Source organism: Marmota flaviventris, chromosome 1 (genome assembly GCF_047511675.1).
Source record: "Marmota flaviventris isolate mMarFla1 chromosome 1, mMarFla1.hap1, whole genome shotgun sequence".
In the NCBI taxonomy this organism is placed as follows: domain Eukaryota; kingdom Metazoa; phylum Chordata; class Mammalia; order Rodentia; family Sciuridae; genus Marmota; species Marmota flaviventris.
The window spans coordinates 215,173,719-215,199,831 of record NC_092498.1 but is presented as its reverse complement, the minus strand read 5'-3'; the positions used below and the strand labels follow the sequence as shown (position 1 = coordinate 215,199,831).

At 58.8% G+C, this 26,113-nt stretch overlaps 2 protein-coding genes and 1 long non-coding RNA gene across 5 annotated transcripts in view; 1 reads left to right on the top strand and 2 right to left on the bottom strand.

Moving 5' to 3' along the window:
* Myo1f (myosin IF) overlaps nucleotides 1–1,519 on the bottom strand; it is a 34,588-nt gene extending 33,069 nt beyond the window's left edge. Inside the window, exon 1 of the mRNA XM_027954984.3 lies at nucleotides 1,378–1,519. Within this exon, the coding sequence (XP_027810785.2) occupies nucleotides 1,378–1,380 (3 nt within the window). The 5' untranslated portion in view covers nucleotides 1,381–1,519. The remainder of the gene's footprint in view (nucleotides 1–1,377) is intronic.
* LOC114107565 (uncharacterized) lies at nucleotides 1,003–20,973 on the top strand. The gene is made up of 3 exons (XR_003585338.3): nucleotides 1,003–1,220; nucleotides 11,096–11,205; nucleotides 20,715–20,973. It is a non-coding gene; the product is annotated as an uncharacterized lncRNA (long non-coding RNA).
* On the bottom strand, nucleotides 2,570–20,989 carry Adamts10 (ADAM metallopeptidase with thrombospondin type 1 motif 10). 3 transcript variants are annotated; one of them, XM_027954980.3, is made up of 25 exons: nucleotides 20,902–20,989; nucleotides 19,431–19,616; nucleotides 18,891–19,237; nucleotides 18,376–18,532; nucleotides 16,678–16,895; nucleotides 14,795–14,878; nucleotides 14,551–14,696; nucleotides 14,140–14,183; nucleotides 13,904–14,009; nucleotides 13,670–13,816; nucleotides 13,413–13,554; nucleotides 10,533–10,640; nucleotides 9,932–10,077; nucleotides 9,770–9,833; nucleotides 8,937–9,039; nucleotides 8,574–8,707; nucleotides 8,357–8,480; nucleotides 6,742–6,822; nucleotides 6,494–6,657; nucleotides 6,260–6,386; nucleotides 6,044–6,173; nucleotides 5,417–5,621; nucleotides 5,022–5,198; nucleotides 4,787–4,946; nucleotides 2,570–3,288 (listed from the first exon to the last, which is right to left on the bottom strand). In XM_027954980.3, exons 2-25 carry the CDS (start codon nucleotides 19,516–19,518, stop codon nucleotides 3,179–3,181), a joined length of 3,312 nt encoding a protein of 1,103 aa, XP_027810781.1. In that variant the 5' UTR covers nucleotides 19,519–19,616; nucleotides 20,902–20,989; the 3' UTR covers nucleotides 2,570–3,178. The 3 variants fall into 3 exon arrangements, with proteins under 3 accessions (XP_027810781.1, XP_027810782.1, XP_071459201.1); XM_027954981.3 differs by having other exon boundaries at nucleotides 14,795–14,860; XM_071603100.1 differs by lacking the exon at nucleotides 20,902–20,989 and adding an exon at nucleotides 20,450–20,533.
* Nucleotides 20,990–26,113: the final 5,124 nt, after the last annotated feature.

The window sequence follows — 26,113 nt, the reverse complement described above, 5'->3', positions numbered from 1 at the left end:
TAGCACCATAGCAACAGCCGCCATTGCAGCCGACGGTGACCACTCCTCCCTAGTGACCAGGGTCACCTGCACCCTTCCCGGGGCTGACTCCAGAAGCACCTGAGCCCCGCCCCGGAATGGCCACTGTGTCCTGGGCGCACACCGTGTGCTCTGTCACAGACCTTCTGAACAGAGTCCTGTGTCCCTGCAGGAAGTCCAGCCCCCACAGGCAGAGGTGGCGTTCCCATGGTGGCCTCCTCCACCTCTCCTCCTTGTCCTCCCCTCCCACTCGGCCCCGTCCTATCTCCCAAGGAGCAAGTCGCTTCCCGTGTTCTTCTGAGCCAAGTGCCCACCAGGGCTCCTCGGCCCCGGGCTCGGCTGTCTTGGAAGCGTCTCTGTCCCAAGGCCTGGCTGTGGGCCGCGGAGCCCGTGATGCCCGGCCCGTGATGCCCGGGGCGCCCCTGCTCTCCCAGGAGGGTCTCAGGCTAGCCCGGCTCCTGCCCCGCGCTCCACCTCCTGCCTCGCCCTGCCCAGCTGTTTTCTGCAACCACCAAGAACCCTGCCCCGCATTCTCGTTGACAGAATGACAAAAACTGAAAGCTGAAGTGGCCTGAGGAGGTCTGGGGCTGGGACCTGGGGAGGCCCGTGGAGCCAGCGCGCTCCCTCTTGCTGGGTGTTGCGGGGCCGCTGGGGCTGGACCCGAAGGCCTCGGGTCACCGCTCCAACACACCTGACCTCGGCGCACAGGCTGTCTGCAGGGGTCTCTGTGGCCATCCTCTGCGGGTGGCTCCGAGCGAGGACACTAACACTGTGACCATCTCCCCACCTTTTCCTCTGTAGACACTACAGCCAAACCACCCGCCACCCGCACAGCCACACTGTCACTACCCCCCCACCCCGCCCATGAGACACAGCTTCTCCCCCCATTGGTGGACTCAGACGGCCAGACCCACAGGCCCTCTGAATGTCCCCACTGAAATGCTCCTGAAGAACCTCGTTCACAGCCAGCCCTCCAGAGATGACAGCTGTGTGCACCGAGGCCAGGAGAGAGGAGGGCACATGTCCAAGGCCACAGGGGGAGATGAGAGCTGAGCTAAGCACTGGCTTCCCCGGACGTCCCCCAGGAAGGGACCAGGTCCCTGTCCCTGCACTCTGATTCCCTTGGGACACCTTCTCCTCCTGTTGCTGTTCCATGGGTCCCAAGAGCCAGCCTGGCATCGTCAGATGGGAACCTGTGCCTGGTAAGGGTCTGGGGTCCCTTGACCTGCACTGAGGGACCCCAAAGGGCCGGCCACTGTCCTCCTCATTCCTCACCTTCCGAGGCTGATCTCCAGGGCACCTCCACCTGGCTGCTGTCCCCACCCCTACACTTCCAGAGCCCACCCTTGGAGGACTTACCATGGTGGGGTTGGCGTCCGGCTCCTGGGGGGTCACCGGAAGGGCTGTGGCAGGGGCACAGGCTCAGAGGGCTCTTGGGGGCGGCTTGGGCATGGCCCTGCTCCCGTTCCTCACCGGCTCCTGGCCCTCAGTTCCTCTTACAACAGCCCCTCTCACTTCCTTTGACGGGAGGGGCCGTGGCCCCGGGGGAGGGAAGCTGGGCCCCAAGGGCGGGGAGAAAGCGGCTCTAGAGCAGAGCTGGGGGAGCCGGCTGCCAGAGCCTCTGCACCTCCAAGATCGCGGACAGCCACTGCCAGACCCCAGACAGGGGGCTTCTCCATCTCAAGGACAGGGGCCACATTCAGGTCTGCTGGCCGCAGGGCTGACCACCCTTTGCAGGGTGATCCTGGAAGCATTTGGATTACTCATCTCCTTTGAAAACTAGGGAAAGGGCCATGTTAGATGCGCCTGCTCTGATAAACTCTCTTCCAGATCAGCCTCTGCTGGTCTTCCCTGCGTACAGCCCTAGGGGCCCATGCGGCTTTGTCATGGAGGGGCAGTGGGGGTGGACGGTATGCGGGGCCAGGTGTCCTGAAAAGCCTCCAACTCTGGGTGTGAGATCTGGACCTGCAGCCCCTGGCTCTGCCACTTCCTGGACTTGATTTCCCATCTTGTTCTTGTAAAATGGGGCATCTTCTCTTGGCAGTGCCTGGACCCAGGCTTTGGTCTCTGGAAAATCAGCAGACCACCACACCCTGGTCTCTTGTTACTAGAGGAAATAACAATTCCAAGGGGTTATCTCCTCCCCACCTCATCCCGCAAGGAGGTGGCTGAGGGGGCAGCGACCTGTGTTCAAACCCATCTTTGGCCTTTGATGCACCCTCCTAGGTGTCCAGAGGGGTGTCCCCTAGTGTCCACATTTGGGAAGGAGCCTGTCTCTCCTTGAACCTCCTGAGCAAGTTCCAGGAATTGGGGCAACTTGATGGGTCCACAGGCAGGAGGACCCTACGTTGTTGGGGTTATCAGGGTGTGACCTTGGGAACCTCCACGAGAAGCTGTACTTCTGTCTTAGAATTCTGGGCTTTTGTTTGTGTTGGTAAAAGTCCCCTAAGTTCATTGTGGATGACCCTGAAGAACTGTGACCTCTTCTGGTCCTGGGCAGGCACTGGCCGGGACTCGCGCACACCGACACACATCTAGGAATGCACGGAAATTTACACAAGACAGAACTTTATTATGTGGGGCTTCCTGGTGAGGAGTGTGTGGGCCCCAGGGTAGGGCTTGTAGCACCATGAAGAGGGTGGCCTGGATGTTGGGGTCCCCACAGGGCAGGCAGAGCAGAGGATGGGGTGGATATTCCCCTGGGGTCAGTTCACGGGGAGGGGATCAGGGAGATGGTGCTGAACTCCTCCCCCATAGTAGACACAGATTCCCCCCAGCTCGGAGTGGACAGGAAGGAAGGCCAGCGCTGGGGGGCAGGGCACCCGAAGACCCCCTCCCCACCTCCACTCTTCACAGTACATATTCCCATCAAAGGGTGGGAGAGCATTGGGGACTCCATGAGGGTGAGTGCAAAGGGCCCTGGGGTGACCTTTGTCCCCTTCCCAGACCCACCCTGGAGGAGGTCTCAGTATGAACTACGTGAGGGGCTGGGAGTAGCTAGCCCCTCTCCATCGCCCAGCCAGGGGCCCTGCAGGGGTTCCCAATAAATAACTTCCAGCTCCATCTCACCCTTCCCTCCCAGCTCCCGCCCCCTCCGGCCCTCTCTGGCCCAGACCCCCTCAGCCTGCACTCAGGTGTGGCTTCAGGTGCCGCGCGCCCCCTAGCGGCCCTGGCAGGTTTTGCAGCACATCTGGCGGAAGTAGGCTCGGCTGCAGAACTGAAATTTGAGCACCAGGGGGCAGTAGGCGACTTTGTTCACATCCTTGCACTCTGGGGGCGGGGTTGAGGGGAGAGAAAAGGAGAAATCAGGTCTTAGTGTCCCTCCCAGCAGGGGTGCATACACTGTCTGGACTGTGGGTTCTGGTCACTGACTTTGCCTCTCTATGTCTCAGTTTCTGCAGTTGTCAAAAGGGGCTTATAAGAGTACGTATGTCATTAGGCTGTTTTGAGGATTTAGAGTGTGCAGAGGTTGGGGCTGATTTGGATACATCATTAGCCAGAAAAGTATTTCCTATTCAGTTATCTTTTTGATGCCACCCAGAAGAGAATAACTGTTTACAATGCTCACTCCTTTCCCAAGTTTAATAAACTTGGGCCACAGTTCCAGGCATTTGTGTATTTTATGTTCATGGTATTCAACAATCTCTCTTCATGACACGGGACAGCAGCCAGTGAAGCACAGCAGGGTCCTGTCCTAATAAAGGGCTTCGCATTGATCATTTTGTTCCATCTCCCTAATGAGGCACCCCGCCCAAGTGAAGACATCATTCATACCCCTTGACAGATAAGGAAATGGAGGCACAGTGGTATGAGGCAAACCTCTGTAGTTTGGCTCCAGTGCCTGGAATAAGAAATCTATTGCTGTCTATCAAAAATGTGTGTAAACTGGTGCGGTGACATACACCTGTAATCTCAGCTAGTTGGAAGGCTGAGGCAGGAGGATCACAAGTTTGAGGCCAGCTTAGGCAATTTACTGAGACCCTGTCTCAAAATTTAAAAAGAGCTGGGGGTGTGGCTCAGTGGTAGAAGGCACGCCTAGCATGCTCAAGGCCCTGTGTGCAACTTCTAGTACTGCAGAAGCAAACAAGCAAACAAAAACAAACATGATTTACAGCTGGGTCAGTGGCACCTGCCTGTAGTTCCAGCTACTCAGGAGGCTGAGGCAGGATCACTTGAGTCTAGGAGTTCAAGACCAACCCGGGTAACATAGTGAGACCTCCCATCTCCATTCACACACACACATACATACATACACACACACACACACACAGAGTTGTGGTATAACAGCAGTATTCTCAAGGAGAGGAGAATTTGTCCCCTCCTCTGCAGTAGGCAATATCTGGAGATATTTTTCCTTGTCATTATTGGGGAGAGGGGGTGTTACTAGCCTCTAGTGAGAGAGGTCGGGACGCTGCAGACATCCTACAGAGCACAGGACAGAATCACCTGGCCCAACGCATCAATAGTGCCTGAGACTGCGAAACTCTGATTTAAAGGAAAAATGCAAGGTGAATGAGAGAACAGGTGGAAATGAACAGGGTAAAGCTCACGGGCTGAGTGTGGGGAGGAGCTGAGTCTGAGTGCTCAGAGGGTCAATGCCTAAAATGCTCAGCACAGTGACACCTAATAAGTGTTTGCAGGGTGGGCACAATGACAGATGGCCTGGCAGCGACAGAGGAGAGCATTTCAGGGGCTCCAGGAGCTCTGCCACTAATTGTCAGGACCCCCTTGCCTTCTCCTGTGCTCCTCTGGTCTGTCGCCCACATACCTTCCGGGCCGTCCCCAGGTGGCGTACTGTCGCACTTAGTCTCACACTGCTGTGTGGTGGGGGGCCGCAGGGCCTCGGTGCACTCGCGGGACGGCTGGCCGGTGTGGCTGGTGCAGTGCACCGCGCGCTGCTGCTGGCCGAGGCCACACTGCGCGGAGCACTGGGGAGAGGTGCCGCTGAGCCGACGCCCCTGGGCCCTGCCCTCTCCAGAGTCCCCTAGGGCGTGCCCACCTACCTCGCTCCACTCACTCGCTACCCAGCGGGCTGGGGGACAGCGGCGCAGGTTGCAGCGCATGGTGGCCGGCGGCTTAGCTGCGGGCGGGCAGTGCGTGGGGGGCAGCGTGGCCCGCTGGTCAGCGCTCTTGCAAAGGACCACGCGGTGACGAAGTCCGGGCCCACAGCTTGGGGTGCACTGTAGTTGGAGATTTTTATGCTCAGCGGGTGGGCAGGGGGCTGACCCAGTGGGAGGAGTGGAGTGGACAGGTAACTGAGCCAGTGGAGGGTGGCCCCCTAGGGTACCGGGCCACGGAGCAGGGGCCTCAATGAGCCCCACCCACAGGCATCCCAGGACCTGCCCGCTCTCTGACTGGAAGCGGACTGGGTGCGGGCGGGTGGGAAGGGGCAGCTGACCTCAGACCAGTCCAGGGCGGCCCACTCGGGAGGGCAGGCGGGGCCATGGCAGGCTTCCAGCACCGGCGGCCGGGGCTGCGGGCACGCGCTGTCGTCCAGCGCCTTCTCTTCGGCGGCCGACATGCGGCGCTGGCACACGACGGAGCGGCTGCGCACTCCCGCGTCACAGCTGCGGCTGCAGCGCGACCAGTTTCCCACCACCCAACTGTTGGGATGCAGGAGGGGCCTGAGCAAGTATTTGGGGCAGGGGGCCCCAACCCTGGAGCTCGTGTTCTAGCCGATGCCAGTCCTGCCAGTGAGCATCTTACAGAATGGGGCAGGGCAGGGGCAAAGTGCTCCAGATGCACTTAGAGAGAGCATCGCATCACTGGGCACCCGACTGAGGGCAGGGAGATGCATCATCCTGATTCCCCAGACTGTTACCCTGGCTGTGCAGCATGATCGTCCTGACCCCAGAACCATCCAGCTTTAGCCCCCACCTTAAGGAGCACCATGACCTTGACCTTGGGTCCACTGTCACTGCAGTCCTGCATAGACCTGCTCCCCACCCCCTTGGAAGCATTCCTCCTGACCCCAGGGAGCACCCTGCCCCACCCCAGGCCACCCTGCCTCCAGGTGGACACTCACTCTGGTGGGCACGGCTCTGTGTTGCAGGCTCGCTGCCTCTTGGGCAGTTTGCTGTGGGCACTGCAGTGGTGAGGGGCTACTGCCGAGCTGTCCAGCTGGTTGCGACACTCCACCACCTGCACCTGGCTGCCTGGGGGAGGGGAGAGTCCCGCTCAGCCCCGTCAGAGGACGGCAGGCTGGGTGCCTCGCACTCACCCCGGCCCACCCTGGCCTCACCGCCTGCACACTGGGCTGAGCATTTGGTCCAGGGTGTGTAGTGCCAGGAGTAGGGGGGCAGGGCGTCCCGGGTGATGGGTGCATTGAAGCGGTAGCGGAGGGCAGGCAGCTCTGTTCGGGCCAGCACCTGGGGGCACAGGGAGCAGCCGATGGAGGGATCTCGTGGAGTCTCCATCCCCAAAAGATGCTAATGTTCTCCTGCACCTGTACCCCCCCATCCCGCCCCAATGTTACCATGACGATGAGAGAGGCATTAATGGGTCCCAGGGCTTCTAGGCTCTGGGCCTGGTCTGGCCCCTGTCGCAGGTGAAAGGTGGTCCCAGCCAGGGGCAGGCGGTGAGGCTGGGGGATTCCGGGCAGCCCCTCCAGCAGCAGGGACTCCTGGTCCCCCTTCAGGGCTGGGGACAGCACAGGGCTCAGAACTCTAGTCAGGCTACCCACCTCTGTGGACCCACAATCCCCATCTCCCCACCTCCGCATACCCAGATGACTGAGGGACAGGTTCAGGTCCTGGATGAAAATGTGGACAGAGCCTTTGGGGATCCAGACGACATCCTCATACCCTGGACAGCAGAGGTCTGATGTCACCCACCTGTCCCCCTCATCCTTGGCCCCAATGGTGCTGCTAACCAGCTGACACGTGAAGTACACGTGTCACCACGCTCATTTTACAGATGACAAAACTGAAGGTCAGAAACTAAGCAAGTGGCCTGAGTTTTACAGCTAGGCAGTGACTAAGTTGGGAATTTTTTTTCCCCAACATTAGTGATGGACAGAGGTAGAGCCCAGGGCCCCATACATAACAGACACTCTACCACTGAGCCACACCCTCCCTGGGGTGGATTTGAACTCAAATCTTCCTGCCCCTCTAATCACCAAAATCATCTGATCCAGCCCCCTGGTTCCTACAGATACCACTGAGCCCCTGCCACACAGGGTGACAGGGTGGAATTTTGGCACTCAGAACTAGGTTTACAGCAGGTTTCACCACTGACTACCTGGGCCCTAGGAGCCCTCTACATTTGCCCACCTGTACCATTCCATAGTCCTGGCCTATCTGGCTAGACCCCACACCGTCCCTTGTGAGCTCTACCTTCCCTCTCTGCCAACATCCCCAACCCAACCCCCTACCGCAGGAGGAGTTGCATGGCTCTGTGGAACCCCAGGGTTTGGGATCAGGTCTTCAGGCCTAAGGACCCTCAGTCTCCATCTCTCTCTCTCCTTGACCCTCTAGATGGCACTTCAATGTCCCTTGGGCTCCTCAATCTCTCTGTGTCCCAACTCAATAACTTTCCTGTTCCCCTGGAAGTTTCCATCTTGGGGACAGCCTATTGTCTACTAGGGATCACTTAGACGTCCCCTTGGACATCTGAAAATCCTCCCTGACTGCACATCCCCAATCCATGATCAGCCATGTCCTACCACCTGGTGTCTGGATTTATCTTCATTTTACCTCCTCTTCCCATCTCCACTGCCCCTTCTTAGCTATGTCACCACATCATCTCATTCTTGACACCAGCTGCCTTAAATAACCCCACTGGGGCCCTGCCCTGGGGATGACACTCATGTTCTGCAACTTGTTCCTGCTGGTCTGTGCGTGGCCTCGGATGACCAGCCCCATCATCCATCCCGCCACACTCCCTGCGGCAGAGCCCCCCAGTTTCCCAGCCCTCCTAGGCTTCCTGACTCCCCCTCCTTAGAACCCCTTATCCCCAGCAGGAGCAAGGAAGAGTGTTCACTACACCCCCCAGGGTCCCCTCCCCAAGTAAGCCTTTTCCTGCCAGCACAGAGAGCTCCCCAGCTCCTCTGGCTCACAGGATGGAGAATGACCCCTCTTCCCAGCCAGACGCAGCCTGAGGGCCCCAGGACGGCAGAGGGAGGAGATCTGGGTTTCTAGGCCCGGAGACTTCTGGTGGCGGGTCTAGGCACCAGAGCCCAAGGCAGCAGCTAGGGCCCTTCCTGATCCTGATCTGGGGCATTTTGGGCCCCCAGGACTACATGGGGCCCCTAGAGTCTAAGAAGTTACTGATCTTGGCTGTAGTGAGGTCAGCCCCGTCCCAGCCACCAAACCCAAGTGGGGAGTTTGAGAGCCCTCACCTGCCCCAGGCGAGGCTGGGCTGAAGACCCCCTCGATGGTCTCGCAGGCACTGCCGTCACCCCCACACACGCGACACTTGTCCTCCCGTAGGTCGGAGCCCAGGACGCGGTCACAGCCCACATGCTGCACAGAGAGCGCAGCGACCGGGTGGGCGTCACGGAGATGCCCTCCTGTCCCCCCACCAGCCCGCTCCTTCTCCTCAGGAGACCACTTTACCTTGCACTCGCCGCTGACGCAAATGTCCACTGTGTCTGGGCGGCAGGGCGTCCCGTCCACCACAGCGGCTGCCCTCTCGGTGTAGAAGTTGAATCCTTCGGCTAGGCATGTGAGAGAGCAGGCCTTCACGCCCCCTGGGGGGCACGGCCCCGTCAGACCCAGACCCAATGTCGTGGGCAGCGGGGAAGTGGGAGTGGAGGCCCAGGTGCCCAGGCCAACCTCCACCCAGCACATCCCAGGAGCTCTGCTTCCTTGGGGAGGGGGAGGTCCAGGCAGACCCCATGATGCCTTCAGCATCCACGCACGGCTGCATGCCCCCACAGCTTCACTCCACTGCCCACAGCCCTGGGATTCCCAACTCACCTCCTCGGTACGTCTTCCATGTGTAGAATTTTCCACGGAAGGGGACACTGTCAAATTCAGAGCACTGCATTTCCCTGAAGTCCTGGGAGCCAGGGGGACAGTCCTGGATGGAGGAAGTTAGGGCAGAGAAGTAACACTCAGAGGGGCATTTGTTGAAAGATTGAGCCTGGAGGCAGGGAGACCAGGGAGGAGGCTGGGATGGTCCAGGTGAGACCTGTGCTAGGCATCTAAGTGCATCTAGGTGAGTCATCACAGGGGAGGGGTGAGCTGGGATGATGCCTGATTTCTGACCAGGGCCCTTCTTAAGAGAGGAAGCCTGGAATAAATGGAGCAGGGTTTCGAGCGTGTGCTCGAGAGTCCCCAGGTGGGGGTCTGGGAAGGTCACTGCTCACCAGAAGTTTTTCCTGCCCTCTGAACATCACCTTCTTTAGCAAGCCTCTGTGTGTGTCCCCCTAAAACTCATCCATACACAGGACCCCAGCCCTAGTAACTCCAGCATTTAAGGAACAAAAAGCAGAGACTCTGTGGAGAGAAGCCCCTCAGGGGTGTAATCATGGAGAGGCCAGAAAGATGTGTGCAGATCTCTGGTCAGACCAAGGCATAGCAGAAGACAAAAGATGGCCCCCAGATTTGGTGAGAGGAAGTCGGCCAGGGTTCTGGGATGACAGAGGGGGGTGGCTGGGCTCTTTGAGGGAAGCTAGGTTGAAAGGAGGGGACACACTGCATTGTACCCGAGGAGATGGCAGGCAGCCGCCTGAAGCACTTGGACCCCGGCTCCCAAGGGTTGAGGGCTGGTGTCCCCTTGTTCTCAAGTGTGAGTCCCAGACACTCACCTCCGTGTTGCACGAGCGGTGCCGCCTCCGTTCGCCCAGACAGTACTTGCCCCCGATGGTTGGCCTGGAAGGGATGGGGGAGACAGGAGAGAGATGGGGCGACAGGGGGCGACTGGGGGCAGGGGTCCCGCGTTTTCCTGGGAAAAGGTCCTGAGGGCTGACCTGGGGCTGTCGCAGTGGCGGCTGGAAGAAGACACACCGCCGCCGCACGTTCTGCTGCAGTCGCCCCACGGGGTCCACGGGCCCCAGGCTCCGTCCACGCCCTCCGGCCGCGACCCGAAGGGGACACACACCCGCTTGTAGCACCACTGGGCGGGATTTTTTGGTGGTGGTTTGGGGGGAGATGGAGAGGGCAGAGTCCTGGTCTGCACAGGCTCTGGGCTCAGGGCCCCGTCCCCACGACTCCCCCATGACCCAGGCACAAGTCCCCGTCCCTCGAGGATGGGGCGGAAGGGGATGGACAGTGGCGGGGTCTGAGGAAGCTGCCAGTCAGGTAGCACCGGGCTCTGGCAGAGGCCAGAGGCGTGGCGAGGGAGCCGGACAGCGCTCAAGCAGGAGGCGTGGCCTAAGCACAGGACCAGCGCGGGGCGGGGCGAAGCTCGCACTGAGACAAAAGCCGGAGGGGGCGTGGCCTGAGATGGACGGCCACACCGGGGCGGGACCTGCATGCGGAGGGTGTGGCGGGGGGGGCAGGAAGAAGGCGGAGGCGTGGCCTACGCAGGAAATGGACCGAGGGGCGGGGCCCAGCCTTGTGCGCGCTCACCCCCTTGTCGATGGTGTGCGTCTGGCACACCGTGCCCTCGGCGGCGGGGATGCTGTTGGTGATGCACCGGTTGCTCTTGCTCAGACACCACAGCTCGCTGCAGACCTCCTGCGGGCCGAGGTGCCCGCTCAGGCTCGACACCCTCCCTCCGCAGCCCGCCTGGCCCGGGAGGACCCAGCGTCCTGCTCACTGCAGCCCCGGAGCCGGGCCCCAGAGTTTTCCCGTCTCAGCTGAGCCCCTTTTGGGCCATGGCTTGGGACTTCTGTCAGTCAGCTGTGCTTATGGAACACCGATGAGGGGCACAATCTCCTTTGAACATTATTATCCCCATTTTAGCGGAAGAAAATCAAGGTTCAGCAGGCAAGGTCCCTGAACTACTAGGGGGCAGCCTGGAGACTAAGCCAGACCTTTGAGGCTGGGTAAACTTGGGACCTGCTAGGAAGGGACAGGAGGAATTCCCTCTTCTTTTATGGGGTGTGCGGAAGTGTAGGCGGAGCGGTTGTGAGGAACCAGGCCTGGGCGGTGGGTGGCTCTGGTCAAGTCTCATCTTTTGTTTTTTCCAGGTGGTGGTTCTCTTGTCCCCCCATCTGAACTGGAGAAGCCCCTGGTGCTTTTAAACTGTGGAGGGTGAAGGTTCAAGAGGATGGCACAGGGGTGTTTCTCTACTTCCCAGGTAAAAAATTAGGACCACCTTCTCCCGTCTTGGGCTGCTTGGGCTGGCCCAGGCCCTGACAGCAGGTCCCGACCGTGGAAGCTGGACAGGTACCAGAGAGTCGCTTTGACCTTTCAGTCTAGGTTGTTATCCTGGGAGAAGCCCCACTAGATTCAGGTGTTGCCAAATCTCACTCCCTCCAGCCCACTCCTTCTGTAATTCTTTACTTGAACCAAATCCTCCCAAGCTTTGCAGATTTGGGATTGGACTGGATGATGTAAGACCGTACCCTACTAGGGTCTGCTCTTGAGAGATGAGTTGTTCTCAAACCTCCAGAGGCCCTGCCTTCTTCCTTCACAAAGAGGACACTCCTCTTCTGAAGACTCAGCCTGGTTGTCTGGCTTCACCTACTTGGCTTGTGTCCTCCTGGCCATCTCTAAAAATGCTGCACTAGTTCAGCCCCAGTCCCACTTCTGACCTTCTCTCCGTGAGGTACTGTGGCATATATGGTGAGTTCCAGGCCACTCAGGGAGACAGTCCTACCACTGACTTGCAATACATTTCCCCTCTCTGGGCCTCAGTTTCCTCATCTACAAGACGGGCAGCCTTGCATAAATGCCCTGCTGTTGGGGACTAATGAGCACACGATCCCTGGCCCAGGTGTTAGGCTGAGCTCCTTCTATATCTTAGCCATTTAACATGCTGTAAGTAAATCCTGTCTTTGACAGGAGGGCCAGAAAGATGTTCTTTGAAAAAGGAAAGGAAGGTTCAATTCAACTTATATCCAGTGCCAGCCCAAGCTTGATATTCTGACAGTTCCTCTCCCTTCCCACCTCCCTTTATAAAATTCGGAGTCTAGAGAGACTTGGGTTCAAATCCCAGCTCTGCTGAACTATGTCCTGGGGTAAGTCATCCTCCTTAGGCCCAGACTCTCTATCTGTAACTTGGGGATAAAAGGATTGGGAGGGGTTTAAATGAGATGATATATAATCATGTGCTCAGCCCATAGTAAGTGCCCAGTAAATATCAGGTATTACCATTGTTAGGATTTTTAGGACATGGCAGATATTCAGGCATAGCCTCAGAACTTCTTAGAGATTCATTAGAGGCTATTACCAGCCAAGTGAGGGTTGGAGGGCAAGAGAATGTCAAGTAAATGTGCACTGTTCCCGGATCTGTCTCCTTGTCTTGCAGTGGGAGGAAGTGAGGGCATTTTGATAGCTGCCGGCCCTCTGCTCTGCACTGGCAGGACATTATCTTGGCTATGGCCAGGCAGACTCAGATCCTTCGTCTGGAGCATCAGGAGGGTTGGGGCTGGGCCTGGGGTCACTAGGGCTGAGCCTGAGGATATCCAGGAAGCATGTTCGGGGACTGAGGAAGGTGAACAGCCGAGGAACTGGCCATGACTGAGGTCTAGTGGCCAAAGAAGGAAGCCCGCAAGTCTCTGGCTTTCTGGGGGAGCTGGGAGTGGGCTTCCTCCTCCCCCCTCCCCAGGCCAGCTCACTTTTTTTTTCCCCTGTGGTACTGGGGATTGAACCCAGGGGCGCTTTACCACTGAGCTACGGCCCCAGCCGTTTTCATTTTATTTTTGAGACAGGGTTTTACTAAATTGCTGAGGCTGGCCTTGAACTTGTGGGTTGCTCGGATTATAGTGCCCCTGAGCCCAGCCCTAGCTCACTTCCTGTGCATAGAGCTTTGAGAGTCTGAGCCTCCAGGGAGTGGGGAGTGGTCAGGAAGCTCAGAGCCTGTCTGGCCAAGCAGCCAGGAGACCTAGTGAACCGGTCAGTGGGGATGAGGGAAGGGAAGACAGGGCGTCCCTGGAAGGGTCTGCCCACTTCTTTTCTGAGTGAGGTAGGTCGTTCACTCCTAGGGAGACTTTTCGTCAAGTCTGGGTGTTTAGTTTAAGACTTCCCACTTAGCGGTCTTGGGCCTTTGGTCCTGCTGCAGGCTGAGGGTGGCACTTACGTGCTGAACAGAAGGTGGTCCCTCCAGCCCAGCCCTCCAATCAGGGAGCCACAGAATGGGGCATCTCATTTTCGTTCCCACTGTTGGCTGTTTGGGACACTGTACACCCCAGGCACCCCGTCTTCCCGGCTCCCCTTGGGTCTCACCCCACCCCTCGCTGGCTCCCCCGCCCCCCACTTCCCGGGTTGGGTGCCCAGTGGTAGGGTTTCCCGCCCCGCGGCCCCCTCCCCTCCCAGGAAGGAAAGCAGGAAGGCTCTCTCTACCCCGTATTTACACTGACGCGATTTGACTCCGTGCTGGAAGCGGCACTGCTCGTCTGCATCATAGGCCTGGCCAGGGGCCACCGTTGGGTACACGAAGTCCTGTCTGGGGGGCCGGTTGTTCAGGCAGAGCCCTAGGCCGGAGCTGCAGGAAGGAAAACAGCTCTCACGCCAAGGGGCTGCAGGCCAGGGGCTCTGGGGCGCACCTGGCAGGGCATTGCCACAGCTGCCCCCGTGTGACTGTGACCCGCCATCCTCACTCCAGAAAGCTGGTGATGTAGTCTCGGCTGCAGGATGACCACACGAACGGGTTGGTCTTCATGGTGATGTGAGCGGCCATGAGCTTCGCGGGGTCCTGGCCACGGGCCCCACAGCTGTTCCCCACGCCGTCGTGGTTCATTCCGAATCTGGGGAGAGGGGTGTCGGTTCCGTGGGGCGCTGAGGGACCCGCCCAGCTCCTCCCATCCTCCCTCTCCTGAGTGTCCTGGCCTCACGTGTGCCCGATCTCGTGGGCAATGGTGAACGCCGTGGCCAGGCCGATGTCCTCGTTGATGCTGCAGCTTCTCTCTCTCTCGCACATCCCGCCCACCGGGGCCAGGCCTGGGAAACAGGCACGTGGGGTCGGGCCGGCGGCCCAGGGCTGGGCTGGCTGCCCCGGCCACCCTGCCAGGTCTCACCCCAGGGTCAGGGACCCCCTCACAGAGGCCCAGGATCTACGGGACTCCAGTACCTAGTGTGCCGCAGGGTTTGTTCTTGTAGATGCAGATGTCATAGCTGTGGAAGGACAGGGCAGTGAGGGGACAGGGCTGCCTCCCTGAGCCACCAGCGCCACCGTGCCCGGCTCTGGGGGGTGAGTCCTGCCTGGGAGGCGCTGTCTGCCTCTCACCCCAAGCTTCATGCTGCACACAGCTGAAGCCAACCCGCTGGCCTTGGGGGTGCTGGGGTACGTGAGGGACTCCGACTGACCGGGAGGGCGAGTGAGTGTGTGCGTCGGGCCCAGGTGGCCCAGCAGCCCCCTCCCCACACTCTCAGGCTCCTGGCAGCCTTCCCATCCCCTCCATCCCACGGCAGATGTGACCCTGCTGGTCCCTCGGTCCACTCGTTCCCTGGGCCCAAGTCCTGGGTCCTCCCCGCCCCTCACCGCGTGATGAGCACCGCTGTGTCATGGTTGGCCACACCGGTCTCCGGGATGGCGTTGCCATGGCCGTTGCGGCTCACGATGGATTTCTGCCACTTACAGAAGCTGTCTAGGGACTTCCCGGCGTGGTGGGTGATCTCCAGGGTGGGCTGGGGACAGAAAGAGCGAGGGGCACGGGTGCCTGTCACCTTGGGCATGGCAGGCAGAGTGCCTTGGAGGGAAGGGGTGTCCCCTCCCGCGCCCACACCTGGTCCTCGGTGAGCAGGATGAGGCGCGTCACCAGGATGTTAACGATGTTTCCCAGACTCGAGTCCTGGAAAAGTTTGGCAACCTGACCTCCAAGAAACAAGAGAGACGGAGTCTTAAGAGGAGCCCGGGATGGAAAGCGGAAGGCAGAGGCAGAGACAGCGACCGCAGCTTGCTTTCATGAAGCCCCTGGTGTGGCTGGGCCCGGGTCAGCCTGGGGCACGTGTCCTTTCCTGACTGGGAACCATTTCATCCTGACTTTGTAGATGAGGAAACCGGGGCACAGAGGCTGCAGGACACACAGCTGGCGGTACCTTAAGTGGGATTCCCGTCTGGGTTGCCTCCCGTCTTTGTGACATCCTGTCTGAGCTTACCTGTCTACTTGTCCTTTCACCCCGGCTCACCCCTCTCACTGCCTTGAGTGTTTTTTGCCCAGAGGCAGCCGAGGAATATGCACATCTGGCCTCATCCCACAGCAGTCGGAGGTACCAATTTAAGCATCAACACAGGAAGGTGGAACTGTGAGGGCAGCGGACTCCGGAGACAGTGGTCAGGGGAGGAGGAAGTGGTCCCGGGGCAAATGGGCAAGTGGTGGAAGGCAGGCTGCACAGGGACCTTGGAGAGTGGGCCATCATCATCCCGCCTGGAAACCCCCGGGAATCCAGGCAGGTTTTAGGAAACTCAGAAAGCCCAAGGGAGGGAGGGGAGCCCAGGGCGGGGCAGGACACAGTGGTATCAGAGGTGATGTTATGTCAACATTTGGGCCATTCATCTGTCTGCTAAACTTTCTCTTGTTTTCTGCTTCAGTGAAACAAGAACCCCATTCATCAAGCCCTCGTATGTGCCAAGCACTCTACACGGCTTCCCTCCCATTAACTTCTGCAGTAGGTGCCAGGGTAGCCCCATTTTACAGCTGTGGAAATTGAGGCTAGGTGAGGTCAACAGCCGTGACTGAGATCTAGCACAGGACTGAGAGCAGTGGGTAGAAAATAGTGATAAAAACAACAAAAAAACCTGTTATCTGAACTGAACACATACAGACTCTTTACTTTGCCTATCCTTGGTATAGAGCACTCTAAGTCATCTAGAGATGAGCTGCAGTCTCTGGAAGGATGTGTGTAGGTGCTATGCACACCTGACATTTTACATAAGGCACCTCAACACCAGGACTTTCGTATCGGGGGGGGGGGGTCCTGGAGCCAATCACCTGTGGATACCGAGGGATGGCTGTATCTGAGCGTGGGTAAGGGAAGTCATCCTGTATGAACTGATAGGTGGACGCTTGTGCAAGAACTCTGCATGCATACAGATGTGTGCCTGCGAGTGTCCTGCTCACCTTCGCGAGTACCTGCAAGCTGCATGCTTATTATTATACAGAGCAAACACTTACCTACCCTGTGCCATGCCCTGTTCTAAGTGCATATCAATTCTCTGAATCCACCTAAGCATTATGAAGCGGGGGCCACTATTATCCCAATTTACAGATGGATAAGCCCAGGCAGGGGGTGCAGTAGCTGGCCGAGTGAGGGCACACAGCTGAGGAGGGTCGAATCCATGGATGCAGAACCTACATGCCCAGAGGACCTACAGTTCTCGCTCCTGTGTCAGATCTCAAGCAGGGCTCTTGACCTCTCTGTGCCTTAGTCTCCATTGCTGTAAATGCCACAGAGCTGGGATTTAGGTCCCTGCAGGCTGCCTCTGCTCCAGGCCACCTGCTCCCAGCCTTTCCTCATTGATGGCAGCCCTGGCTTTTCACCCTGTCCCTCTCCATCCTCCTGCCCTGGTCCCATATCAGGGACTAGGAGTGGGAAAGTGACAGCCATTTTCCTGACCCTCAGCCGCCGGTCCCCAGGGCCCCATGCCCAGGAAGGGGGAGGCACTTACAATGTTCATGATGGCCAGCACGTACTGCTCCACGTCCCGGCGCCCATGGTAGGCCACCATCATCTTGTCAGCCACCACCAGGGTCTCCACATAGCGCTCTCGGCTGACTGAGCGCTTCAGGCCCGGCTGGCCTCGCTCTGTTTCGTTTCCCAGGGGCCTGGCAGGTGGTGGCTTCAGGGTGCGTAGCCACCAGGGCCGACCTTTCCACGGTTTCTCATCTGGGGGGCCCAGTGAAGCAATTAAGCCCACGTTGCTGATGGGACACTCAGCTGCTGACCTCTGTCTACAAAGCCCCTTCGGTTGTGCCTCCGCCCAACAGTCTGGGTGGACAGTTCCTGGTTATTTTCCTGCCTGTTGTCTCTTTGATGGTCCATCTGCTCCACAGGCTGCTCACCACCCTTTTTCTATCTGGTTCTGAAGTGACCCACTCCTTGAATGTTTGGGCCGACACCGCTGTTGTCCGTCCCTCTGTCAAACCGTTGGGCTGAATAACAGTGTGACGACTCCATGGTTTGGTTGTACAACAGCCCAGCTGTTTGGCAACCAGACCACCCCCTCGCCCATGGCTACCTGAACACTAGGACAGCTGTCCCACTCCCAAGCTGGTTGGCTGAGTAGCTGCCCAGTGTCCCATGTCAACCGTTATGACGGCACAACTCCCCGACAATCCTGCTGCTCCAGTGCGCGGGCAGGGAGCAGGCTGTCGCGCCGTCTGAACCGGGTGCCTGCATAACTTCCTGGGCTTCCGACAGCAACTTTCCAACCAAGGCACGGGCCAACAGGCCAGGCTGGCTCTAGAACAGCCCAACTGCCTGACCACACTATAGCTAGAATATCTCAGTGACCAAATCGTGACACCACCCAACTTTCTGCTTGTACCTCTGACTGTGGTTTTACGTCTGCCATGGTGTACCATCTGCAGACTGTCAGGTCCTTCAGCTCATTCACCATCTTGTTCTTGTGCCTTTCCACTGAGCATCAGTCTGTTTTCTAACTATATGATCAATCGTGCTGGCAAATATTCACTTATTATATAGTTTTCCTATTCTCCCTTTCTCTAGATGTCTGGTGGTGAATTGTTCTTCTACTGGTCTGGTTGTAAATCTGACTGTTTTTTTCATCATTGAGGATGGAACCCAGGGCCTTGCACATGCTAGGAAGTGCTCTACCATTGAGCCACATCCCCAGTCCTTTTTATTTTGAGTCAGGATCCCGCTAAGTTGCTCAAGCTGACTTCAGACTTGTGACCAGCAGCCCCCAGGTAGCTGAGATGACCGTGCCTGGCAAATCTGACCTTTTGAACGTGCCTGAGGCCTTCTGATGCATTTTGACTGAACCCTTCTAGGGTCTGATACAACCACACTACTTCTTAACTGTCTGATTAGACACTGATCCTAGAGATGGAACCACTTTACACCGCCCCCTGTCTGGCTGCCTTACAGCTGGGCCAGCAGATGATGGCATGGGATGGGCTCCTGTCTGTGGCCTGGCTACCTGGCTGCAACATCCTGCTGCCCCACTGCCTGCAGGTGGGTGCAGCTCCGGAATTCAGGCCCATATCTTTTTCTCAACAGTTCCCCTTTCCCCGTGGGGGGATGCTTGCTGACCTTCTGGATGAAAACGCACTGCTGCCGACCTCTACCTCAAGGGAAGGATGTTGTGTGGCCCCTTTGCCCGCTCCCAGAGAGACAGGTGTACCTCTCACTCCACAGGCTGTATCCAGGTGGGGGTGGCGCAGGGAGGAACGCTTGTATACCACATGAGGGCCACTTTCCTCTGGGCCCCGGGGACCCTTAGGCCCACCTTGCAGGGGCTCAATCAGGTACTCTTCCTCATCCGCCACAATCAGGCCATGCTGGGGTAGGGAAGTGGGAGAGAAAGCTCGGATCAGGTTCTTGTTTCTCAGGTCCCTGGGGCCCCGAGTCTGTCTTTGCCATTTCAATCCTTCTATCTTATTGGGTGTATTTTACTATTACTTTTCTAATTTCTTGAGATGATGTTCAAATCACTTATCTTCAGCCTTACCTAAGGCTACTCATTTTCCTCTAAGTACTGCTTTAGCTACCTTCCCAAAGTATTGATTATCAGTAGCTCTAAGTACTTCAAAAAAGGTCCCACTATGATTCCTTGGCTGATCTACATTTAAAAGTATTTTTCACAACTTCCAAAAAAGTGTGGGCATTTCCCTCTGCTTCCCAGAATCCTCAGCTCACCAGGCCCCCACAGGTGCTGATGGCCACATGGGAGCTGCCGGCCTGGCCCTGCAGGTGGCCAGCGTAGAGGCAGTGGGGCCGGGCAGCTCTCTGCCAGGCCAGGCCCTCTCGGGTCCAGTACTCCACGGAGACGTGCCCTGCCAGTAGACGGGGGCTGCGGGTCAGGTTCAGCAGGAAGTGGGTGCTGGGTGCAGCCACCTTGTAGAAGAGACGGGCCTCGGCTGTGGCCCCCGTGCCCCTGCGCTGCCTCTGGAGGGCAGGTGGTGAGAAGGCCAGCAGTGCCCCGTTGTGGTCCACGCGGGTAGGGAAGGCGATCTCATAGCTCTCCAGACTGGACAGGAACTCATCTGTGGGTGAGGGTCAGAGGCTCTGGTTGGCCCTGTGACCTAGCTCCTAAAGCAGGTGACACTGGCCTCACCAATTCCCAAATCCAGATCCCTGACTGCAGAGCTAAACCTAAATGAACCCTGGCCCTTCCACCCAGGACCCTCTGGCCACCTTAACTTCCTGCTCCCATGGCCACCCTTGGACCACTCCTACCTTGAGATCGGAAGGCATGTGTGACCTTGAAGGTGAGGCCCAGCCCCAGGGCGAGGGCCCAGCGGAGGATCTGGCAGGCGGAAGCCATAGGGGCTACGTGTCCACATGTCTCTCCCGGCCCCGGCTGCTGGCAGCCCCCGCAGTGCTGCCCTCCCTGTTCACAGCCTGCGCAGCATCACTGGGCTCCTGGAGGGGGGCCGGGCAGGAGGGGACCTGGTCTTATTGCCCAGCACAGCCAATGCCAAGGCCCCTTGCCAGATTGACAGGCACCTGCAGCCACTCATGCCCACACCTGAGGATGGTCAAGGCACATCCCCATGTGAAGATCCCAAATGTCCTTTCTCACTTAGTCCCACTCCCCACCCTCCCTACACTCAGAGCTGACCGGCAGGGACCAGGACCCTGTGTGCATCACCCCCGCCCCCCTCCCACCCCACCCCCCCCCCCCCGTGTGCCAGCATGGCTTTGCACACCATGGCATTTCATTTCCGAAGTAACTATGAAGTCCCCGTTCCTCACTCCCCTTTTGTAAATGAGGGGTGACAGAGATTGCCCAGGGTCACATGGACAGAAAGAAAGGGGTAGCCATTCCTTTTTTTGGATAATGACAGTGCTGGGCTGGGGAAGGGGGCTGGGGACGGCAGCTGCACATTATATGGACCGAGCCCTCACCCCCTCCTGGGGCTCTGTGGACCTCCTGGAAATGACAGACAAGTAAGTGGAGAGACACAAGTTCAGACTGTGACAAGCTCTCTAAAGAATCAAAGGGACACGGAAGCAGAGGTCTGAAGGATGCGAAGAAGCCGAGAGTGGAAGAGACAGGAGAGGGTGCACCCGGCAGGGAAGGGCCAGGGGAAGGCCTGGAGGGGGCAGGGAGGAGCCTGGCTCGGCCGGGGCAGGGAAGGCCGGGTGCTGGTCAGTGCAGATGAAAGCCAAGGCATACACGGAGGGCCTCCTGCCCCCGATCTCCCTGCCACCTCCCGTTCAGACCCTCTGCCCGGGGTAGCACGGCGCCTCACCAGCAGGCTGGAAACCCTAGCACGGTTCCGAGGCCTCTCCTCCGCCCCACATTTCCAGCCTGGCTCCTGGTCCTGCTTCTGGTTTCAGATTCAGGCCTGCCGGGCAGTTCTGTTTCTCGGGCCTCTGCCCCAGGCCAGCCTGCTGCAGACACCACTTTGGGCCACCACCCTGTGCCAAGCCCTCCTCCCCTACGCCCTCACGTCTCCGCCCTCCTCCTCCGTGCAAAATCCCCCTTAATCACACACTGTCTTGTTTTCTTTGCAGTCCGGCCAAGTCTGAGAGTCGATCCCCAAACAGGGCAGCCTGGCTGCGAGGGAGGGGAGCCAGGTTTCCTCGGAGATGCTGAAGGAGAAGCCCACATGCCCCCTGCTGCTTGGATCCCTCCAGTGATGGGGTGCTCACTCAGGCATTTTTCCATGTTCTGTTCTGTTCTTGTTTTTTTTCCTGTTACCTTTCGGGGGTTCCGTTGTGGCGCGGGGAGAACCCTTGCGTGTGGATCGGATCTTCCCTGAGCTGCGCTCTACATGGGCCTCTCTGGGTTTCAGCTGCTTTTTCTGCAGAGCCCGGGCAGGGGGGACAAAGAAGAGGAACCAGGCTGTCTTCAGTGGTGTGCTGGGTGGAGAGTTCAGGGTGGCTGAGGATTCTCTGAGCCCTCCTTACCCCTTGGACCTTGTCATAATGCGCCCCCCCCCCCAACTCCAAAGGTCCTTCTTCCTGCGTCCTCCCCTATTCCTTCCTTGGAATCAAGATCCAGCCTGGCTGGGCTGCTCTGACTCCCCTCCTGCCGTAACCCCCTGCCCACCCCAGGTGGGGGCATCGCAAGTAAAGCTGGACCTCCCCGTCCCTCCCGTTGGCCCTGCCTCTCTCCTTTCCGGCACCGCGCAGGCTTGGTACCACATCTTCTTCCTGAGCACCTCTCTTTGGTCCTCTTCTCCTGCCTCCCCGCCAAAGCACCCCTCAGTCCTCATGGCTGTCTTCTGAAGCTGGGCCCCACCTCCCAACCTCCCAGCCTGTCTGTGCCTCTGGCTCGGGTGGGGAGTGAGAGATGGAAGGACTCAGCTTGGGCAGGGGAGGAGTGGGATGTGGAGAGGGCATGGCAGGGCCAGGGGCAGCTGGGAGGTGTGACAGTCCAGAGCACTGTGGGTGTGGGGGAGAAGATGAGGCTCCAGGGATGGTGTTAGGAGGGGTCTCAAGCCTGGAGGGCAACAGGGAGTCAGCAAGGACTTTACAAGGACTGTGTGGGGCTGTGTGTGCGCATTACTGTATGGAAGTGACCCTGTAAGTGTATATGTGTGACCTCGTGTGTGTGTGTGTACACCTAGGCTTGGCCATTTCCCCCCAAGCCTTTTACTCCAGAAGGCAGGAGGGAGGCTGCCAGCCCAGGGGGCCAACACTGGAGGAGGAAATGCCTTGTAGATAGAGCCCGGAAACTGAGGCTCCGTCCCATCCCAGGGCTCCTGGAGGGACCTGTGGCTCCACACTTGGACCTCCCACACCAGGCCGGGGCAAACGCGCCACTGGGCCTCCATGTGGAGGCCGAGGTCATGTCTGGCAGGCAGAGGCGCCTGTGGGCCCGGGTCAGCGAGCCTCCTCTGAGTCTGCACATCTGGCTGGGCAGGCTGGAGGCAGCCCCTGCACCGAGGCAGACAAAGGCCCGACTGCAGCCTGCAGAGGAGCGGGTGGTGCTGGGCCCCAAGACCAGCCGCTAATTAGAGGCCCTGAGTCTTGAGCCTGACCCCTGGAGACACCCTGAGAGAGTCGGTGACCAACTCAGGGGAAGTGGGCGGCACCACTCCCACACCCAGACACAAACACACACACACACCCTAGGGCAACCACACCTGCAGAGCCAGCACAGCTCAGCACACCAGACCCACAAAGGACCCCGTCCATCCCAGACACACGCGCGGACCCCTAGAACACACACACAGAAACAGACACAACTACACACTTCCAGACCTATGTGCACAGACACCTACACCCTCATTTACACACAGACATACACATATAAACAGTCCGGCCTACGCATGCAGACACACACTAATTCACATACACACAGATGACTCAGAGACAGACGCACAGGCCTATGAGCAGACACGTACACACATTTACACACACACACACACACACCCCAACTGGAGGCCAGTTGCAAGTCCCACAAACCTAGACTCCGCAACCACACACACACACACACACACACACCGGCATTTATATATCACACTCAAGGGAGACACGGATTCTTGGAGACACACCAGACACACGTCTGGACACTGACACAGAAGACACTTACCTATGTGTACACACCGGTTTACACTCACACTTAGGCAAACAGCCCGCCCAGATCATCACGGCCACTCGCCCCCAGACGCACAAAGACATCACCGTCGACGCACCCCTTGGGCACCTACGTGGGTGGACACGCGCCCACACACAGCAAACCCGACGGCGCTCCCCGAACCCGGGCTCCGACTGGCTCCCGGGGGCGCCCACTTGGGGACGCCCCGCTCCGCCGCGACACGCGCGGCGAGACAGCGCGGCGAGCCACGGCCCGCGGCCACCCCGCCGGCCCCCGACACGCAGTCCCGCGGGGCCACGCAGCCCGCCCGCCGCCCGCCCCGAGGGCGCGATCGCCGCTACCTGCGCCGCTGGGCCTCCGCTCCGCCGTGGCCGCCGCCGTCTCCCGCCCCGCGCGCAGGAAGGGAGGGAGGGAGCGAGCGCGGCGGCGTGGCCGGGGGAGGGGGCGCGGGGACGGCACTTCCTGAGCCGCCCGCCAGGGTTATAAAAAACCCCCAAACCGCGCGGCCAGAAGCCCCGCCCGCCAGCGCCGCCGCCGCCCGGCCTGGGCCGCGGGCTGGAGCCCGGCCAGGGACCCGGGAGCGCCGCGCTCCGCCCGACCCGCGCCCTGCCCAGGGGGGTGCCGCGGGGAGGCGCGTGGGGGCCCGGGGAGGCGCGCCGTGGGGAGGGGGCGGCGGGCAGAGCTGGGTGGGCGGGGGTCAGGGCCGCGGAGATGGGGTGGTGGGGGAGTTTAAATGGAAGCGGCGAGGCCACGGGGAAGGGGCCGACTCGGTGGGAGCGAGGGGAAGGAGACGTGGGGGGGCATGGGGCCCGAGGGGGGTGCAGGACCGGGCGGCGGGTGGGGGAGGGGAGAGCCCACTCCCTCGCCAGCTTCAGCAGCATCAACAACAGCTGTTATTTATTGAGGTTTGGTCCTTTCTCAAACAAGCATTTATGGGGCGCCTCCCGTGTGCCAGGCTCTGTGCCTGGGGCTGGTGAGTAAATGCCAGTTGGCCCCGCCCTCCTGGAGCGCCTTCTGAGGGCTTGACCTGCCCTGGGCCTGCCCTCGGGTTCAGTGCTTTTAACTCCCTCCCGTGAACTGGGCTAGGCTGGTCCCATTTCACAGATGGGAAAACCGAGGCCAGAGGGGATCCCCTTTGGGTCTTGATTGCCCCTGGGTGGGTCCTCAGACCCTGAGGAGTGGGTACATGAATGAGGGTGACCTGGATGGAGGGGCAGGGCTGAGATTCTAGCCCCAAGTGGCCAGTTTTCTCCTGGGCTTCTTGGTGCCTGGATAAGGAGGAAGGGACAGGCAGTAACACCCCCCCCCCACCCCTGCACCTCACAATTCCAGATACTTACCAGGCAAGGCCCCCAGAGAGTGGGCAAAGCCTTGGCCTTAGGTTTTTCTGGCTCTGGGTTCCTCACCTCTGCAGAGTGTGGGCTAATAACACCCTTGTAGGGCCAAGGGGAGGAGGGGCTCCATGGAGCAGCACACATTGCTTAGGTGCCAGGACCCCGCAGCGCACTCTCTCCCCCTTCACTTCCCCTTGAACATGGAATAACATGTAGAGCTCATGGATACAGCAGGTACTCCATAAGTATCAGATTCCTGGAGCTCCCGCACCCCTGTCCTTACCCCAGCCTCTCTGGACTCCAGCCCCAGACCAGAGAGGCATCTGGTCCTTGCTGCCAGGGCTCCCTGCGGAGAGCCTCTTGAGCCCCACCTGAGGAGCCAGTCCGCTGTCCCTGGCCTCTGCTGGACGTACCTCCATCACCCGTGAGCCTTCTGGATCAGCCCTGGGCCACCTTCCAGATCCCTGTTGCTCCATCAGAAGGTGGCTGCCCTTGTGTTCTCAGTTTGCCCTTGACGCTCAAGGCCTTCTCTCTTAGCCCAGTGGCTGGTCCAGCCACCTGTCCCGTGTGTGGCGATGGACGGCCTCCAGACCACAGTGGGAATTTCAGGACTGCTTTGAGCCAGGCACTTCCAGGCTGTGCCACTTACCAGCTAAGAAATCTTATAATTAATCTGCAAAACTTGGACTTTGGGTGCAGCGGTGCAGTCCTGAAATCCCAGTGATTTGGGAGGCTAAGTCAGGAGAATCGAAAGTTCAAGGCCAGCCTGGGCAACGTAGTGGGACCCTGTCTCAACATAAAAAAGGCTGAAAAGGGCTGAGGATGTGGCTCAGAGGTAGAGCACCCTGGGTTTAATCCCAAGTACAAAACCAAAAGACACACACACACACACACACAGCCTCTGCCTCTTTTTATTTGTCCCCTCTCCTTTCTGCCACAGCTGCAGAGTTCCCTTGGGGTCTCTCTCCTCCTGTCTGGATGGAGTGGGGCTTGGCTTGTGCCGTCAGGTGTTGGAAAGGCCATACTACGCTTCGTCAATGAATCTTTTTTTCAGGGAATCCTGGGAAACAGATTTTTGCATCTTGATTGGATTATTTACTTAATGGAGAGGGTGGGGCCTTGTGACATTGCCCAGGTTGCCCCTGAATTCATGTGGCCCTCTAGGCTGCTCTTTAGTCCTTCACATATTGACCGAAGCATCACCCCCTTGGCAAGCCCTGCCCTGATCCCCCCAATTTAATATCACCCCCTCCACACCTCCTCTCCCTTCCCTGGTTTACTTTACTCCCAGGAGTCACTACCTGACGTACTCTGTGGAACCCTTGGTTTTGTGGATCCTGTGTCTCCCTGCAGCATCTCAGCTCTGCGAGGGGAGGTGTTGTAGCCCAGAGATCTGGTGCATTCAGGGCGGTCTGGCTTAGACAGCAAGGTCATTCCTGACGCGGCATAAAGTCAGCTCTGCTTATCCAGGCTGGAGGAGAAGATGTTCTGCAATATCTACGTGGGGACTTGGCGCTCACTGAGGAAGGCTCCCCAGGCCTGCGTCCCGAAGCTCAGGCATGGAGAGAGAATTGGATATTTCTTTTTCTCCCCATTTTTGTTTTGTACTGGGGACCCACCCTGGGGCCTCACAGCATGCCAGGCCAGCACTCTACCTCTGAGGTCTATCTGCAGCTCTTTTTAATTTTTATTTTGACACAGGCTCTCACTAAGTTGCCGAAGCCATTCTGGGACTTGCAATCCTTCTGCCTCAGCCTCCCAAATACCTGGGACTGCAGAGGTGCTCCACCAGGCTCAGCAGAGGGGGGTGTTTAAAAACCCACCTTAACTCCTCTCGTGAACTTCCCTTTTCAGTCACAGGATCTGAGACCAGGCTGGGAGCTTCTTGTCAAGGCACCTCCCTCTTAGAACCCAGGCAGCAGAGGCTGGAGGGAGGGGCTTGTCCTCTGCAAGTGAAGGACCTTGTTCAGGTAATGAGCTCTGGCTCCTTCAGGGACCTGTCCCCAACTCCTCTTGGCCCAGCGCTCTGGGCC